General features: G+C 42.3%; 1 protein-coding gene across 1 annotated transcript; it reads left to right on the top strand.

Moving 5' to 3' along the window:
- The first annotated feature begins 3,415 nt into the window (after nt 1–3,415).
- Nucleotides 3,416–13,926, top strand: PLA2G12A (phospholipase A2 group XIIA). The gene is made up of 4 exons (XM_024578822.4): nt 3,416–3,799; nt 10,321–10,397; nt 11,399–11,564; nt 13,471–13,926. Exons 1-4 carry the CDS (start codon nt 3,592–3,594, stop codon nt 13,587–13,589), a joined length of 570 nt encoding a protein of 189 aa, XP_024434590.2. The 5' UTR covers nt 3,416–3,591; the 3' UTR covers nt 13,590–13,926.
- Nucleotides 13,927–15,453: the final 1,527 nt, after the last annotated feature.

The following is a 15,453-nucleotide window of genomic DNA, read 5'->3' as shown; positions in this document are numbered from 1 at the left end:
TTCCAAGGCACCCATTCAAACAAAAATGAGCACAAATACAGCATATTTTATTTGTTCATAATTTTGTTTTGGTAATATTGACTACAGTTGCATCTCCCCATTCCCCTGACTACAACTGTGTTTTGTCCCCAGTACTCACGGAAACTTCGGTTGTGAAGTTCACCAATAACCTCCACGTTACTAAAGCCAGTGATCAATATCCAGTCCTCCACATCAGCTGCCCTGATGGCTCCTTCTTTCTTAGACATACTGGAACACAGCCTTTCCTGCTGCCCTGCCGCTCCTGCTCAGTGTCCTTCACCGAGTCCTAGTTCCCTCCAACAAGCTGGACCTTCTTCTGCTTCTCTTTACATGCTCACTCTTTAGAGGATTGCATCTAGGCCCGTGGCTTTACAAGCCATTTCTATGCTAGTGACTTCCACATTTATTTCCAGCCCTTACTCCATCTCTGAACTACAGATTTAAAATAAACTTCTCAAACATGTCTGAAATTAATTTCCTAAATTTCCCCTGTAGCCTGTTCCTCTGGAATCCTCACTTCAGTTAGTGAGAACACTCTATCCTTCTAATCACTCAGGGCCAAAACCCCACAGTCGTCCTTGATTCCTCTTTCCCTCAAGTACCATAACGAATCCATTAGTAAATCCCGTTGGCTCTACCATCAAGTCAAATCTAGAATGTGACCACCTTTCACACTTCCACTGCTCCCTCCCTGGGCCAAACCATAAGAAAGTCCTTCCTAGTTGATTATGTCCTAACTGGCTTCCTGGGCAGCTACCAGCCATCCAGTCAAAGTATTTATAGACACACTAGCCATGTGCTAACTATCCTGTTGATAGTGTGCTAACGGACTACTACTGGAAGACAGCAACCAATAGTCTGTCACAATAATAACAGGTTTTGCTGATTAGATGAAAGTGCCTGTAAAGGAGGTTCTTTGCAAGCATTTTATACTAACAATTTAGGAAGAAAAGATGGAGATGGATCATCTGGAAGAAGGTACATGATTCGGTCAATCAGAGCTGGCTTTATGCAGAGATGCACAGGGCCCTGAGCTCAGCAACCTTCCATACTTGCTTTAATGCTCTCCTGTTATCACCTTCACATTCACAATTTTTGAACAAGGGCCTCACCATTTTTATTTTATACTGAGTCCTGCAAATTATATAGCTGGTTGTGTGGTCAGTGCTGATGGCAGCAATTGAAAAGAAAAAACAAATCTTGGGATTAGTGCAGCAGAACAACAAATATCTAATGATTGAATATGAAAAAAAAAATGTGGCTCTGGCTGATGTGGCTCCGATTGAGTACTGGTCTGAAAACCAAAAACGTCACCGGTTCAATTCCCAGGCAGGGCACATGCCTGGGTTGAGGGCCAGGTACCCAGTTGAGGGTGTGCTAGACATTACCTATCAATGTATCTCTCACGCATTGATGTTTCTCTCCCTCTCTTTCTCCCTCCCTTCCCCTCTCTCTAAAAATAAATAAATATTTAAAAAATAAAAAATGAACCTTAAAAAATGTGAAAACTTTGAATCTTGTTTTCTGGATAGATTGTGGTTATTCCCATGGAAAACACAGTGGAAAAGATTTGTTTGAGATAAGAAGGGAACAGCTCTGTGAGCCTGAGGAACGAGAGTTTGAGAATTTAATCCCTAGGGACAGACGAGACACAGAAGACTATGCCCAAATCCTCAGAACAGAGGCTGTAGTTAAGATACTAGAAATTAGATGAGATCATCAAGGAGCAAAAACATAAAGAAAAAAAAAAAAGAGGCCTTCTATAATTAAGGGCTGGAACGAGGTTACCTTACACATTCTTTCCTTCCTTTTGAGACTTACTCATTACCAGGCAGGTTTTCTGAACACTAGGAAGAACCAAGCCTCCTTTAAGGGTTTTGATAGCGGTGCTAGGAGGGACCTCAGAAGTAATCCAGTCCAACATCCACATTTCAGAAATGACAAAACCAATACTCCAGAACGCTAAAGGTAATTCTACAAATATTTCCATTCCCGAATGTGTTGAAATGTGCTGCTGTCCAAAGTTAAGGAAAACTAATCTTTGGCACTTGTGACGGTAGAAAGAGGCCTTACTTCGACTCGATATTGTCATGTGACTTCTCCGCACCTCCATTCCTTCACTGAAATAGGATAATACCATTCAGTCGCATTTCGTTTCTTCCTCCACTATGGTGCCAGCTGATCACAGCCTAAGGGCACTCTGCAGAAGGTGTGAGTAAAGCTGGGGCCTGGGATTGGGCTTCATCCCTATGCGGAGAGGGGTGCCTTTTTCTAACTGCCTGAAACGCTGCGTTCCGGTAAAGCGGTTCTGTAAATGTGAGATCAGAAGTGCAAGGCACAGGGTAAGCACTCAGTACAGAAGGATATAATTCTGAAGAACTCTGCACTGCACAATTACTACAAACTCATGAAGCCTGTTACCGACACAAAACGCCAACCTAGAATTTATCCGTAATTCTTATGAAAAGGCCGCATCTATTCCCGACAGTTGCAATACTGCTCTGGATCTTACTGTAAAATTCTTGGAAACTGTCAGGACACTGAAATAACCGGGTATTTATAGCTCTGGTAAAAATTACTGCAATTGTTATTTAAGGATACTGCACAGCACGGGATAAAAATACAGAGAAATGTCACTGGCGCTATCAAGTTACAAAATATCTTTAGTAGGAAAAGAGTAGTTTACGTAAGATATTTTTAAACTTCATTTAAGTGTTAAAACTGCTTCTTCCTTACCCGAGGAAGAAAACTTAGTTTTAATTGCCAAACCATTTTCTCCCAGAATTTCTAAACCAGTATCTAGCTCGCTAACACCCTCGTGAGTCAGGTACCACCTCGGCTTTGGAGACGTATTTGGGCTCTCCGCTCCTCTGACCGCGGCCGTTCGGGCAGAAGAACCAGGTAAAGACCCGCGAGAGTCCGGACTCTGCCCACGTCCCCGGCGCAGAATCACATTTTTAAATCCGAAACTCGGATGGACCCTTCGCAGCGACCTCTGCAAGGAGCCACGGCGGCTCAGTTCTCCGATGTTGTCCACACCCTGATAAGCTGTCCCCCGGGGTGGCTGGGCTGAACCCCGGCAGGTCAGTTTAGTTCATCGGGGTTCTCCATGGGGAGGTACTGTACAATCACCCGGGGAGCTTTTAAAAAATACCGATGCCCACTGCCTCCTGGGACTCACTCAATCGGCCCCCGGACGGGGGGAAGGGTCCCGCAGGAGCACTTTGTGCGACCCGCTCAAACAGTACTAACCACACGGCGCAGCGCCTCCTGGGTTTGCGCCACGACCACGTGGGCGTGCACGCGCCGCCGACCGCGCTCGCACTCCGCCCCGCCTCTCCGCTGGCCTGGCTCCCGCGCAAGCGCTCGGGGGCACCGCGTCCCGCGGGAGCGCAGTGACGGCGTCCAGGGCCCGCCTCCCAGCTGGGAAGGGGGCGTGGGTTCGGGACTGGCCTAGGCCGTGGACGAGGGGGCGCGTGCGGCTGCCTAGGGCGCCCCGGAGGCTTTGTGGGGGCGCCCGGCGCGCGGCTCCGGGGACTGGTGGATCCGTCGCGGCTGGGCGTTGCGCGGATGGCCCTGCTCCGGTGTCCCGCGCTCGCTCTCCTCCTCCTCGTCCTCACCGCTGTGCTCAGGTGCCAGGAAGAGGCCCAGCCCACTGACTGGAGGGCCACCCTGAAGACCATCCGGAACGGCGTTCACATGATCGACACGTACCTGAACGCCGCCTTGGACCTCCTGGGAGGCGAGGATGGTCTCTGCCAGTATAAGTGCAGTGACGGTGAGAGGGAGCTCCGCACTGCGAGGCCCGCGCTTCCAGGGGCTGCTGGGGGGAGGAGGGCGTGGAGTGTGAGATGCGAGGCAGACCTTGACGCTGTCCTCTGGCCGTGGGAACACCTAACCAATGCTAGAATCTTGCCAGTCTTGTCATTGAGCCACCTGGTTACAAGTCGCATCTCTTATTGTTAGAATGTGAGACATCGCTTGAGTGTGCACTCTCCGCTCTGTTATCATTGCTTCTGAGTTTTCTTTTTTTTTGTTTGCTGTTGCACAAAGTTGCCTAAGAACTTGGTGACGTGCGCATCAAGGGAATGGAGTGGAACACACTGATTTTAGCTCTATATTTTATCTCCTCAAATAAGTCAGCTGAACATGCAAAACATACTGAGAATTTTAGAGTCATGATGGTTTAACTTTCTCAAGAATTAGATTTAGTTTTGTTTTCTGCAAAGCTACGGAAAATACATTGCGACCTTTGTACAGACTTTTGATGTACTCTATTGTTGAGAAAGAGTTCCGATATCTCGTCTATAAAATTAGTCTATCAAAACTAGTCTATTAAAAATTAGTCTATCAAAATTTTCTTTCCTTGGACGTCAGTGTTGCCTCCTCCTCATTGTTGGTTAATACAGTTGATATTCGTATAATTGTTTAGATTTATGTTTTCAATTTCTTAACTTTCTGCTTGAATCTGAACTTGTTTGGTATTTCAGGCAGAGATCTTTCTTGTAATATTTCAGATAAAGTACTTGGGCTTCTCTTTGCATATTCAAAATGCTAAAATAATACTTGGGAGATCATGTTTCCCGTAAGAGTAGACAACTTGTGGGCCTATTAATGCTTGGCACCTCAAAAGAATAGGGAGCTAAATGACTGGTGGTGAAACCAGATTGTATGTAGGAGAATTTAAAAGGAACATACCATATATCATGTAAAACTCTGATGCCACCTGCTGCCTATAATTCTCAACATAATTTCTAGTTTTATGTTAATGGAGTTAAAGAATGAGCTAGAGCTTATGTAATATGGTGTTGTAAATGTTTCATTTCTTCCTAAATTTATGAGCAAATGTTACCAGTATGCGATCTGGAAAGATGCTTTTGTGCTTTTAGAGCTTGTTTGGAGGAATAAATAATTTGAAGATTAAATGCCTGCCTTTCCTCAGGCAATTGTCACAGTTTCACTTAGTTATCCTCATTAATTATACAAATATTTGAGTGCCTGTTGTGTGTTAGGTGTTCTACTGGTTGGAGATTCAGCATTGAACAAAACAGAAAAATTTCTGCCTATGTAGCCTACATTCTAGTGGGGAGAGACAGTCAGTAAACTAATGGAGAAGTAAAATAAGCCAGATGTGCAGTGTTTATAGGTATGAAGTGCTTCAAGAAGGATAAAACAGAAAACACCAGTGGCAGTGTTGGAAGGGAGTTTACTCTTTTGTATGGGTTGTTCAGGGAAATCCTCACTGATAAGATAACATTTGAGAAGAAGTTGGAAAATGGAGAAGGTGATGATCTGGGGAAAGAGCATTCCAGGCAGAGGGGCAGCAAGTGTAAAGAACCTGAGGACAAAGGCCAGTCAAGATGACTCTGAAGGTTTTGGCCTGAGCCAGAGGAAGGATGTAGTTGTCATTTACAGAGATAGGAACACTTGGAAGGCGTAGTCTTCATAAATTTATTATATGTGAGTCAAAGGTTCTAGAGTTTATGTATTGATATATTTAAAATAGCTCTGAAGTTCAATGGATACAATTCCTATTTTAAAAGATTGTTTTAATCATCCTTTTTGCTTAATCCTTTTTTATCTTCCCACAAGTCAAACTAAATTTACCATTTGGAGTTTGGAGCAAGGTCTCCAGCATGAAAACACAAATGAACGTGATCATTTAGGGTGCTTCAGTGGAAGTCCTTTTGTGTCTTAGTAAGTACTGTCTGCGTAGGACTGTGGTTCCAAGTCACCACGTTGATAATCAACATAATGAAAATTGTTCTTTAATTGCTGTTACTTGAAGAAGTCTCCCTGGAACACTGTTTCAACCTTTCTATATTTGGAATGCAAGTGAACAAATCAGAACCAAAGAGAAGCAGACAAATCCCAAAGCTAGAGGAGCATGTTTTTGAGAAGGGTCCAAGGAGGTAGGGGAGCAAGAAAGGAGGAGGCAGCATGACAGGAGCAGGAATTCAGACAAAAAGATGCTGGTGGTTTTGGCCAGGTTGGTAGCAATAAAGGTGGCGAGAAGTGGTTGAATTTTGGATGTATTTTGAAGAAGGAGCCTAAAGGATTTGCTGATGGCTTAGAGGGAGGGTGTGAGTAGAGTCAAAAATGAAACGGAGGGAAATGGGAGTGGAAAGCGTTGGACATTTGAGGAAAATGGGAAGTGAATGGACTAGAACAATAAAGTAGCACAAGAGCCCTATGGAGATGCTGACCATGCAGTTAAAGTCTCCAGGGTTCGGGAAAGCAGGCTGGGGTTTGACACTGTGCTTCCTGCAAAACACAGTGCTAAGGTCTTTGTGTGACCCAGCTGCCTTCTCCTCATGCTCTCATCCGCTTCAGTGTCTTTCAGGTCAAAGAAATTGGTCTGTTTGGAAGTATTTACATCAAATTCAGAAAAATCTGGAGAAAAGAACTATTGTCTGAATCCCTGCAAATCTTTAGATTTCAGCGGTCCGTGCAGGTGATAAGACAAAGCATCAAGAGAGGAGCAATTGCTTAAGTCAAAAAGTGAAATCAGTGAATAGTATTTTCATGTAGTTGTGCACAGTGGATTTGTTTTTATTTTTTAAATTCTTCTTCCCATCTAACATTCTTTTTCCTCAGCTTTCTGTATCTGCTTACAAGTTTTGGGGGACAGTGGCCCTAATACATTGTGGCTTTGATTTGACTCAGATGTCCTTTCTTCTATTAGTGAGTTTCTGCTTGCTTTGTATATTAGTCTGCTCAGGCTGCCATACCAAAATACCATAGACTGGGTGACTTAAACAGTGGACGTTTATTTCCTATCATTCCGGAGGCTGGAAAATCTAAGATTAAGGCTTGGCCAACCCCATTCTGTGTTCCTGACTTGCAGACGGCTGCCTTCTTGCTTGCTTGTTGGTAGGGTGTGAGTGGGGAGCAAGATCTCTGGGGTCTCTTCTTACAAGGGTACTAATCCCATTATAAGGGCCTCATCTTAACCTAATCACCTCTCAAAAGCCCCTTCTCTGGGTACACTGGGGGGTTATGGATTCAACAAAGGATTTGGTGCGGGGAGGGGGCGCAACATACAAAGTAGTTCACATAGCACTTTGTAAAAACTGCCACCAGTAGAAACGTTAATTTTTTTGATGTTCAGCAGCTTATAATACCATTTATAAAACATTTTAAATGATATTAATACATCTGTAATTTTAGTATCTGTACTAATCTTTAATAAACAACTTTCTATACAACTTGTTTGGTTCAGAAACAATTATTTTATTTACTTATTTATTCATTTATTTAAAAGATTTTGTTTACTTTTAGACAGAGGGGAAGGCAGGAAGAGAGGGAAAGAAACATCAATGTGTGGTTGCCTCTCTCTTATCCCCCAGTGGGGACTGGGCCGCAACCCAGGTGTGTGCCCTGACTGGGGCTTGAACCAGCGACCCTTTGGTTCACAGGCCAGCACTCAATCCACTACCACACCAGCCAGGGCAGAAACAGTTATTTTAATTTAAAGATAAATTTAGAACATCAGAACACTTTAAAATATTTCAGAAACTAATTACTTTCCAGTTTTCCGGGGAAGAGAGCTGTTGTTGTTACTGTCTATTTGCTTTTCCTGTGGATAAAGAATCTTTTAATTTCAGCAAGAAATGTTTCCCATTTTTTCATCCAGTAATTTCTTGGGTGCCCACTATGTGCATCTTCTAAATGAGCAAGACCAAGTTCCTGTCCTCATAGAAACTGAGTAATTATGTTAGTTTTAAGGTCGATAAATGTTAGGAAGAAGAATAAAACCAGCCAAGGTATGGAATGGAGATGGAAGGGAAGGGGCGCTATTTTAGATGGAGCGAACAGGGAAAGCCTCTCTGAGGAAATGACATTAGCAGTTTTCTTCAAAAGAAACAAAAACAAACACACACTTCTTTGCTACTTCTGGGGAGCCAGTTTACCAGAATCTATTTCATAGTGTTATTATCCAGTGTTTCACGTATTCTAGAACTTGGTTCTTTATTATTCCATTTTATCAACTTCCCCTCCTTGGGGCAGCTTTAAGCTCTAACCCTGTTTGAGACAACCACCTTCTCCTCCATCCTCGGCTCTTCATTCTCGTTTTTGCCAGCTAATCTCTGAACTATCTTTGTTTCTCTTTATTCTCCTATACTGAGCATGGTTAGTTTTTTTTTGTTTCCCTGACTTAATTTACAGCTGAAACATATGCCAACTGTCTCAGGCTGTATTAATACAGGTACTTTATCCAGCTCAAAATAGGTCCATACTTAGTGGTGTTCAGGTTGTCATTTTAAAGGTGAGATAAACTAGAAGTGTTCGGTCTTTGGAGGCTGATGAGCTCACCAAACTCAAAAGAGACTGAAGGATGAACAGTAGTAGCAGTTTATCTGTTTATAATGAGAATAATAATTGCCATGAGGATTAGCCTTCCAAGTCTTATGCTCATTCATTCGTCAACAAATACTTATTGAACATCTAATCATGTGCCAGGCACTGTTCCAGACATTGGGGTCACGGGACAGAAATTTCTGCCCTCAAGGAGTTTGTATTGTAGTACTGGAGACAGGTAATAAACGAAGTGAGTAGGTTAGTGGGACAGTATGTTAGGAGGTCATAATGTGCTGCAGGCGGTGTGGTGGGACAAGGCCTCGCTGAGAAGGTGAAGCAGTAACTCGGTAACAGCAGGAAGAGCATCCATGGGGAGGAACGGCAGGTTCAGTGGCACTGTGGCACCCAGAGTGTCTGGGCAGCAGCAGAGGTCAGAAGTGGTGGAACAGTGAGGAAAACAGGAAGAGGAGAGAATAGGAAGGAGATGAGGACAGAGAAGGTGTCAGGGGCAGATTCACATAAGGCTTATAGATACTGAAAGGACTTTGGCTTTCATCCTGAATATGGTGCAAAGCCATTGGTGGGGGTTTGGCGGAGGAAAAATTCCATCTGCCATATTTTAACAGAATCACTCAGGTTCCCTGTTGATATTGGACTACAGCTGGAGGTGGGATGGGGCGGGGAAACCGAAAGAGGGAGAGTAGTTCAGAGGCTATGGCGATAATCCTGGGTGGCTGGGAGCAGGGTGGTGGCAGTGGAGGTGGTATGTCAGTGGTTTCTATTTTACAGGAGGAGAGATATTTCTAAAGTACCTTTCAGCATTTAAGGATGATGATAATGTCGTCTTTCCCATTGTTACTGCACCATTGGTGCTACCTGGGAGAGTATAACTGGAGTAACGCAGTTCACCAGGTTTATTCGACTTTTTTCTTTAGCTGGCAAAGGAGTATATTTGGGAAATGATTGGCTGGAGTCTGGGCTAGAATGTGTAGTCCTGTAAGGTCTTATACTAGTATAAAGCTTTTACGTGAAGGTAGAGAAGAACCTTATCTGCAGCTTTGCTTTCTGCCATTTCAGTTTCCCTCAAACTGTGTGTGAAAATATTAGTGGAAAATTCCAGAAATAAACAATTCACAGGTTTTCGATTGCACGCCATTCTGAACACCTTCCTTCGTCTCATCACGTAGGCACTGACCATCTTACTCGTCATACAGAAGGGTGGGTGCAGCCCAGCATGGTGTTTTGAGAGGCCACATTCACACAATTTTTATTACAGCATGTTGTGATAAGTGTCCTGCTTTATTGTTACCTATTGTTAACCTCTTACTGGTGTAATTTAGAAATTAAACGTTAACATAGTATGTATGGACAGGGAAAAAATCGTAGCGTATATAGGATTCAGTATTATCTGTAGATTCAGGCAGCCGCAGGATAAGGCCTCCTGTAATTAAATGATCATTAAGTGACCATGTCCTTAGCTTTAGGCTCCAGCGTAGTAACTGGTTAGTTAATTATTATTGAGATTTGTGTGAGATGGAGCATTGGCTAAAGGATAGGAAGATACAGTTCTTGTCTTACAGGTTTTAATTTAAAAATGTGTTAGAATGTACAGGAAAATAGGATGGATTTCTTTCATATGTGTGGACCCAATCTGGCATGTGACCTCTGAAATCTCCAGAAGTCCAGAATAAGCTTTTGTATGTTTTACATGGTGTAGGTTTACAAATATAATTACATTTTATGAACCACCACTATACATTTTATGAGCCATCACAAATGTGTATATATATATTTATACTTATTTCACTAAAAGAAATAAATATAGTAAGGTAGACAAATTAGCCTTCTTAATGCTCATTAGAATAAAGACATACTCACTTATGTTAGCATCCAAATATTAAGTATTTCCAAGGCTAGTCTAGGACATTGTAGACCTTTTTGCGTCTGTATTTTCTACCCTATTTGAAAATTAATGCTGATACCATTTATATTTTATAGGATCTAAGCCTTTCCCACGTTACGGTTTTAAACCCTCCCCGCCGAATGGATGTGGCTCTCCACTGTTTGGTGTTCATGTAAATATTATTTTTTATTTGATAAGTTCTACAGTTGTTAGGTTATGTAATACTGTTGATAATGCAAAACTATCAATGTGTTCTTAGGCTCATAAATAATTTTACTTGTTGTAATAGTGATAAGGTTTATTATATTCTTTTATAGCTAAAAAAACAAGTCCTAACAAAACTAAATGTAGTAAAAGTCGTGTTTTATTTTTTAATCTTGTAGATGTTAATACCATTTAAGTGATATTTCCTTGTGCCACAAATATGATTTATTATATGAGAAATACTACTTAGGATGAAAAGTATAGATAAGGCACAATATTTCCTATATTAAAACTAGTCTAAGCGGTGTGTTTGTGGTAGGGGAAGCTGGATCTGAGCCAAACGTTATGGGGAAAATGTGTGAGAGTGATTCTTAGACACAAGGGTTTTACATATAAAGTAATTTAAATTAGTCAAAGATATGAATTATAGATTCAAGGGAACAGTATCTTTAGGGACTAGAGGAACACTTATAAAGATTAAACCTCAAAACAACAAACAAAATTTGAGTTGTAGGAGATTAAACATTTTTAGTGATGTTTCATATGAAGTACGTTCTGTTGGGGGGATGAGGTACAAAATACTTTGGAATATCCAAAAATCCTCCTCACCCAGCTCCTGGAGAGCTCCTTAAATGCTCTCAGACTTACCTTTCTGTTTTTAAAAGTAAGTTTTGTGCTTTGGGCAATTGGAAGTTGTGTTCGTTACCGGCGGGTAGCTGTAAAGATTCTACCATTGCCCACGAGGGAGTTCTAAGGCGTGGCCGAGAGGCAGACCACAGAGTTACATGGGTGCGTGTGGTGGCGGTCATGGAGGGAAATGTAAGATGGAAAACATTCGCGGGCAGGAATGGATTTTAGAGACTATACAGCAGTCATTGTCATTGATTTCTCATTGATATTTCAGTGCAGAACTTCAGCAGTGGAGTTTTGAGTCTCATCAACAGTAATCCATCCAAATGCCTCTTTCAGCTTAATATTGGCATCCCTTCCCTGACAAAGTGCTGCAACCACCACGACAGGTGCTATGAGACCTGTGGCAAAAGCAAGAACGACTGCGACGAGGACTTCCAGTACTGCCTGTCCAAGATCTGCCGGGAGGTGCAGAAGACGCTCGGATTAGCCCAGCACGTTCAGGGTGAGGGTGATCCGGCGGCGTGGGGATGAGCGCAGGTCATCAAGGTTTATGGAGTGCTCTGTGTTTCGGTGCAGGGCTTGCCAACAGAAGTCTTTCACTGTCTTACACTATCTGTTGGAACACAGCCGCTTCGATTTTCTGAGATGAGGACTCGATGATTTTGTAACCTGAAATGATTTATAGCCATGGAAGCTAAGAGTGTTAGGAAACCGTGAGAGAAGGTTTTGTGAGGCAGAGAGAATTCATGCAAGTTCTTGGAAACCCTGCTCCAGTGAGTTAAGAGTAGAGCACATTGGATTTAGAGTAGGAAGTTCTAGAAGATTTGAGTCTTAACTCTTTCTCTCCATACGTATGTGTCAGGAGGGTCCCCCAGCGCACCCCCAGGTTCAGTGGTTGGCTAGGAGGGTTCGGGACTTAGCCTGTAGTCATATTCACAGTAATGATTATCACAGTGAAGGCATGCAAGGCAAAAGGGAAAAGGCACTTTGCTGTCCCATTTGTAAGTGAGGATGATGGCCCCCATCTCGGAGTCGTTGGGGACAATGAGATATTTGTGGGCTTACACATCACTGCCCAGTTGCTATCAGTTACAAGATTTCTTTACTGTCAAGCCAAAAAATGTACCACATACTGAAAACAGAAGAGGAAAGGCAATTAGAAGGGGCACAAAAGGAAACTAACATTTTAAAGTACTTTGCATAAGAGACTATACTTTAGATATATTTTTATTGAGGTTTACAAAAGTCCAAGAAGTAGGTGCTGTTATACCCATTTTTCTAGGAAGAAAACTGAGGTTCGGAAAGAAATAACTTGCTCGAACTGACATACTTCTGACTCTGAAACGTGTGTTCTGTCTACTACAGTATTCCCCAAACAGGCGCATAGGTCTGACTCTGAAACCCTACCAATAACTGTCAGAGAAGGAATCTCTTCTCTAGGTGGAACTTGAACACACCTCCTTTGAGTCCCCCCCATGCTTTCGGCTCAGGTAAACTTGCACAGCTGAAGCGCAGGGGCAGGTGTTTCCTGTTTTCTTATCTGAGGTCATACCAACGCAGCTCAATGGTGACACCAAATTCCTTTCAATCTTTCATTTAATGATAACAGCCTTCACACTTCTGTGATCGGTTGTGTTCCTTAATGGCACAGTCTTTGGGGGAACTTTGATAATGTGATGATTTTATAATGAAAACTTTCTTAACATGAATATTTGAAACTGGATGTATTTGGACAACTGGAAGCCCCTCTGTGCAGTCTCTCTACAAGTATAGTGTATTAAGATAATCTCACCTGGGTGTTCCAAAGTAAATCCATTTTCTTTTTTATAGTCTTAAAAAAAAATTGTTAAATCCTACCAGTTGAAAACCACTTTGATTCTTACCTCCCATCCCAAGCTAAATTTGGATATTGGTCAAAGAAACACACTTGGTGCATTTGCTTCGAGCATCTTAAATGATGTGTGGTCAGTTCTTAGAAGCCATTGGCCAGATTAAATGTTTTGATGTTTCTCCGTTTTTGACCTTTATTTTTTCTGCACCTAAAAATCTTCCCTTGAAATGCAAATGTAAGTGTTATTAGGCACCTCTAACAATGATATTTTTCAGATGAGAGGAAAATTAACAGTGATGAGCTGGTTGATCAGTGCTATTGAGAGAGACTCATTTGTCTAATACAGAAAATTGGGTCAAACAGTTGCATGCAAAGAAACAGTAGACACATGGTCACGAGGCTGAAACGAAGTCTTTGTACACGTGGATATATGTTTCTGGTTTGCGAAGACTTTGTCCACATACACCTAAGTGCCCACGGAGGAGGTGCTTGACGCTGTACTGGAACATGTGACGTGTGAAGAGAGCGCGGTGCTTTGACATTTCCCCACAGTAATGGCACTTTGCTTACTTTGCAGCGTGTGAAGCAGCAGTGGAGCTCTTGTTTGACAGTGTTATACATTTAGGCTGTAAACCGTACCTGGACAGCCAACGAGCCGCCTGTTGGTGTCGCCACGAAGAAAAAACTGATCTTTGAAGAAGATGCTGACAGGCGGTGACAGCTGATGAGGATGAAAGAACATAACCTTTGGCAAAGAACTAGTGGTTTTTACAGCATAAAGCTGCCTTATTCTTATTGTAAGACCTTATTTTGACATTAAAACCTCAAACTAAAAACAAAGAAAACCCCCTAAAACAGCCCTGTCTGGTGTGGCTCAGTGGATTAAGTCCCAGCCTGTGAACCAAAGGGTTGCAGGTTTGACTCCCAGTCAGGGCACATGCCTGGGCTGTGGGCCAGGTCCCTGGTGGGGGACACGTGACAGGCAACTCTCACATTGATGTTTCTCTCCTTCTCTCTCCCTCCCTTCTCTTCTCTCTAAAAATAAATAAGTAAAATCTTTAAAAACGCACACACACACACACACACACACACAAAACTTCAAACTAAAGAAAAAGGCGGGGAGGTTTTGTTCCTGGGTACGTTGCTGCCTTACTGTGCCAGGTTGTCTGGGCCAGTGTCGGGAAGAGGTGCGTGTTACCATATTTGCAGAACAAAAAAAATGAAGTCAAATGTGAAATTCATTATAATGTATGTTCAGCATTACCTTATTTGGACATATGGGGAGACCATCACTCAGAAGTATTATTTGTGTACTAAAAAATTTGAAATACACATTTATGCCTGAAGGACCTGACTTTATTTTTTCTCTATTTTAATTAATACAAAATATGCTGTTTTTCTGTAGCCCATTGAACACATAAGGAAGTCACACTTCTATTAATGCGAGGACTAATTACAAGGACAGGGTCTCCATGTCTGCTTCTCCTATAAAATTGGACCATTCGCTGGTGACCTCTTAGGGAGCAAAACCAAGACATGTAGGTATTACGTAACATAGCTAGGAAGTGATGTGAATAAAATTCAGAAGCACAGCCTCCCATTTTATGAGCCACTCCTCTGACAAATGTCATATTTTATAATCTTTGCCTAAATTGGAGAAAAGACGGATTTAATGAGACAAGTGAAAAGTTTAATATGCACATCATAGCGTTATATTCTGTTACGCTTTGGTCTTTAGTCCCTAACTTGCTCGTCATGGTATATTCTGGGGTATTTTTATTAAGTGCACTTAACAAGAATTGTTCTTGATATTGTTGGGGGGCTGATTAAGTCTTCTTAATGTGGGGTCAAAAGGGATGGCAAAGCAAGATACAAAGAACTGTCTTTTATAAATCTCTCACTTCCACGAAAAATTAACATGTTTAAGAGCAAATCCCACAACCTCAACTGCCTCTGAAAATGTGAGTGTGGAGAGCTTTTCAGCCCCTTAGAAAGCTCAGTTGTGGTCCTCATCTACTCTTTGCACGCTGCTGGCTGTCAGCTTTCCTGAGCCCAGAATCCCAAGCCATATGTATCTTTTGAGTAACCTGTGATCAACGTTATTAAGGCAAACTACTTGGAAATTCAGAGAAATACACCACCAGGAGAAGTGGTTCTTTTTAAGTCATTACAGGCAGAATTCGGAAGAAAGAAAAATATGTTCTGGAAAAAAGACCACATTCCTAACTAAATACAGCAGGTCCTCAACATCACTGATGAGATGATACAGAAACTTAACTCTTGTTTATATCAGTTAGTCTGTGGTAAAACTGGCTTTGTTTTACGAAGTTGCACTTAAAGTCGCACAACCCATTGACAGTGTAAAGTCATACTTACTGTATACGTCATCGCCGAGAACCCGACATTTACCCAGACTGAGATGGCGGCAGCTCTTCTGCCAAGAGCTGTGTCCTCCAGTGGACAAGGCAAGTGTGTCCCCTCACGGCCAAGTGAGCAGACTGGGAACTTAATGTTTGGAACTCTTAACTGATACTTCTCAGACTTTTTTAAAGGTACAGTT

Source organism: Desmodus rotundus, chromosome 4 (assembly GCF_022682495.2).
Source record: "Desmodus rotundus isolate HL8 chromosome 4, HLdesRot8A.1, whole genome shotgun sequence".
Classification (NCBI taxonomy): Eukaryota; Metazoa; Chordata; class Mammalia; order Chiroptera; family Phyllostomidae; genus Desmodus; species Desmodus rotundus.
This window is presented reverse-complemented; position numbering and strand designations above follow the sequence as displayed.

Coding starts and splice junctions, on each gene's coding strand:
- PLA2G12A (XM_024578822.4), top strand. CDS start 3,592: ATGGCCCTGCTCCGGTGTCCCGCGCTCGCTCTCCTCCTCCTCGTCCTC. Junction 3,800..10,320: donor CCAGTATAAGTGCAGTGACG/GTGAGAGGGAGC, acceptor TATATTTTATAG/GATCTAAGCCTTTCCCACGT. Junction 10,398..11,398: donor CTCCACTGTTTGGTGTTCAT/GTAAATATTATT, acceptor TGCCTCTTTCAG/CTTAATATTGGCATCCCTTC.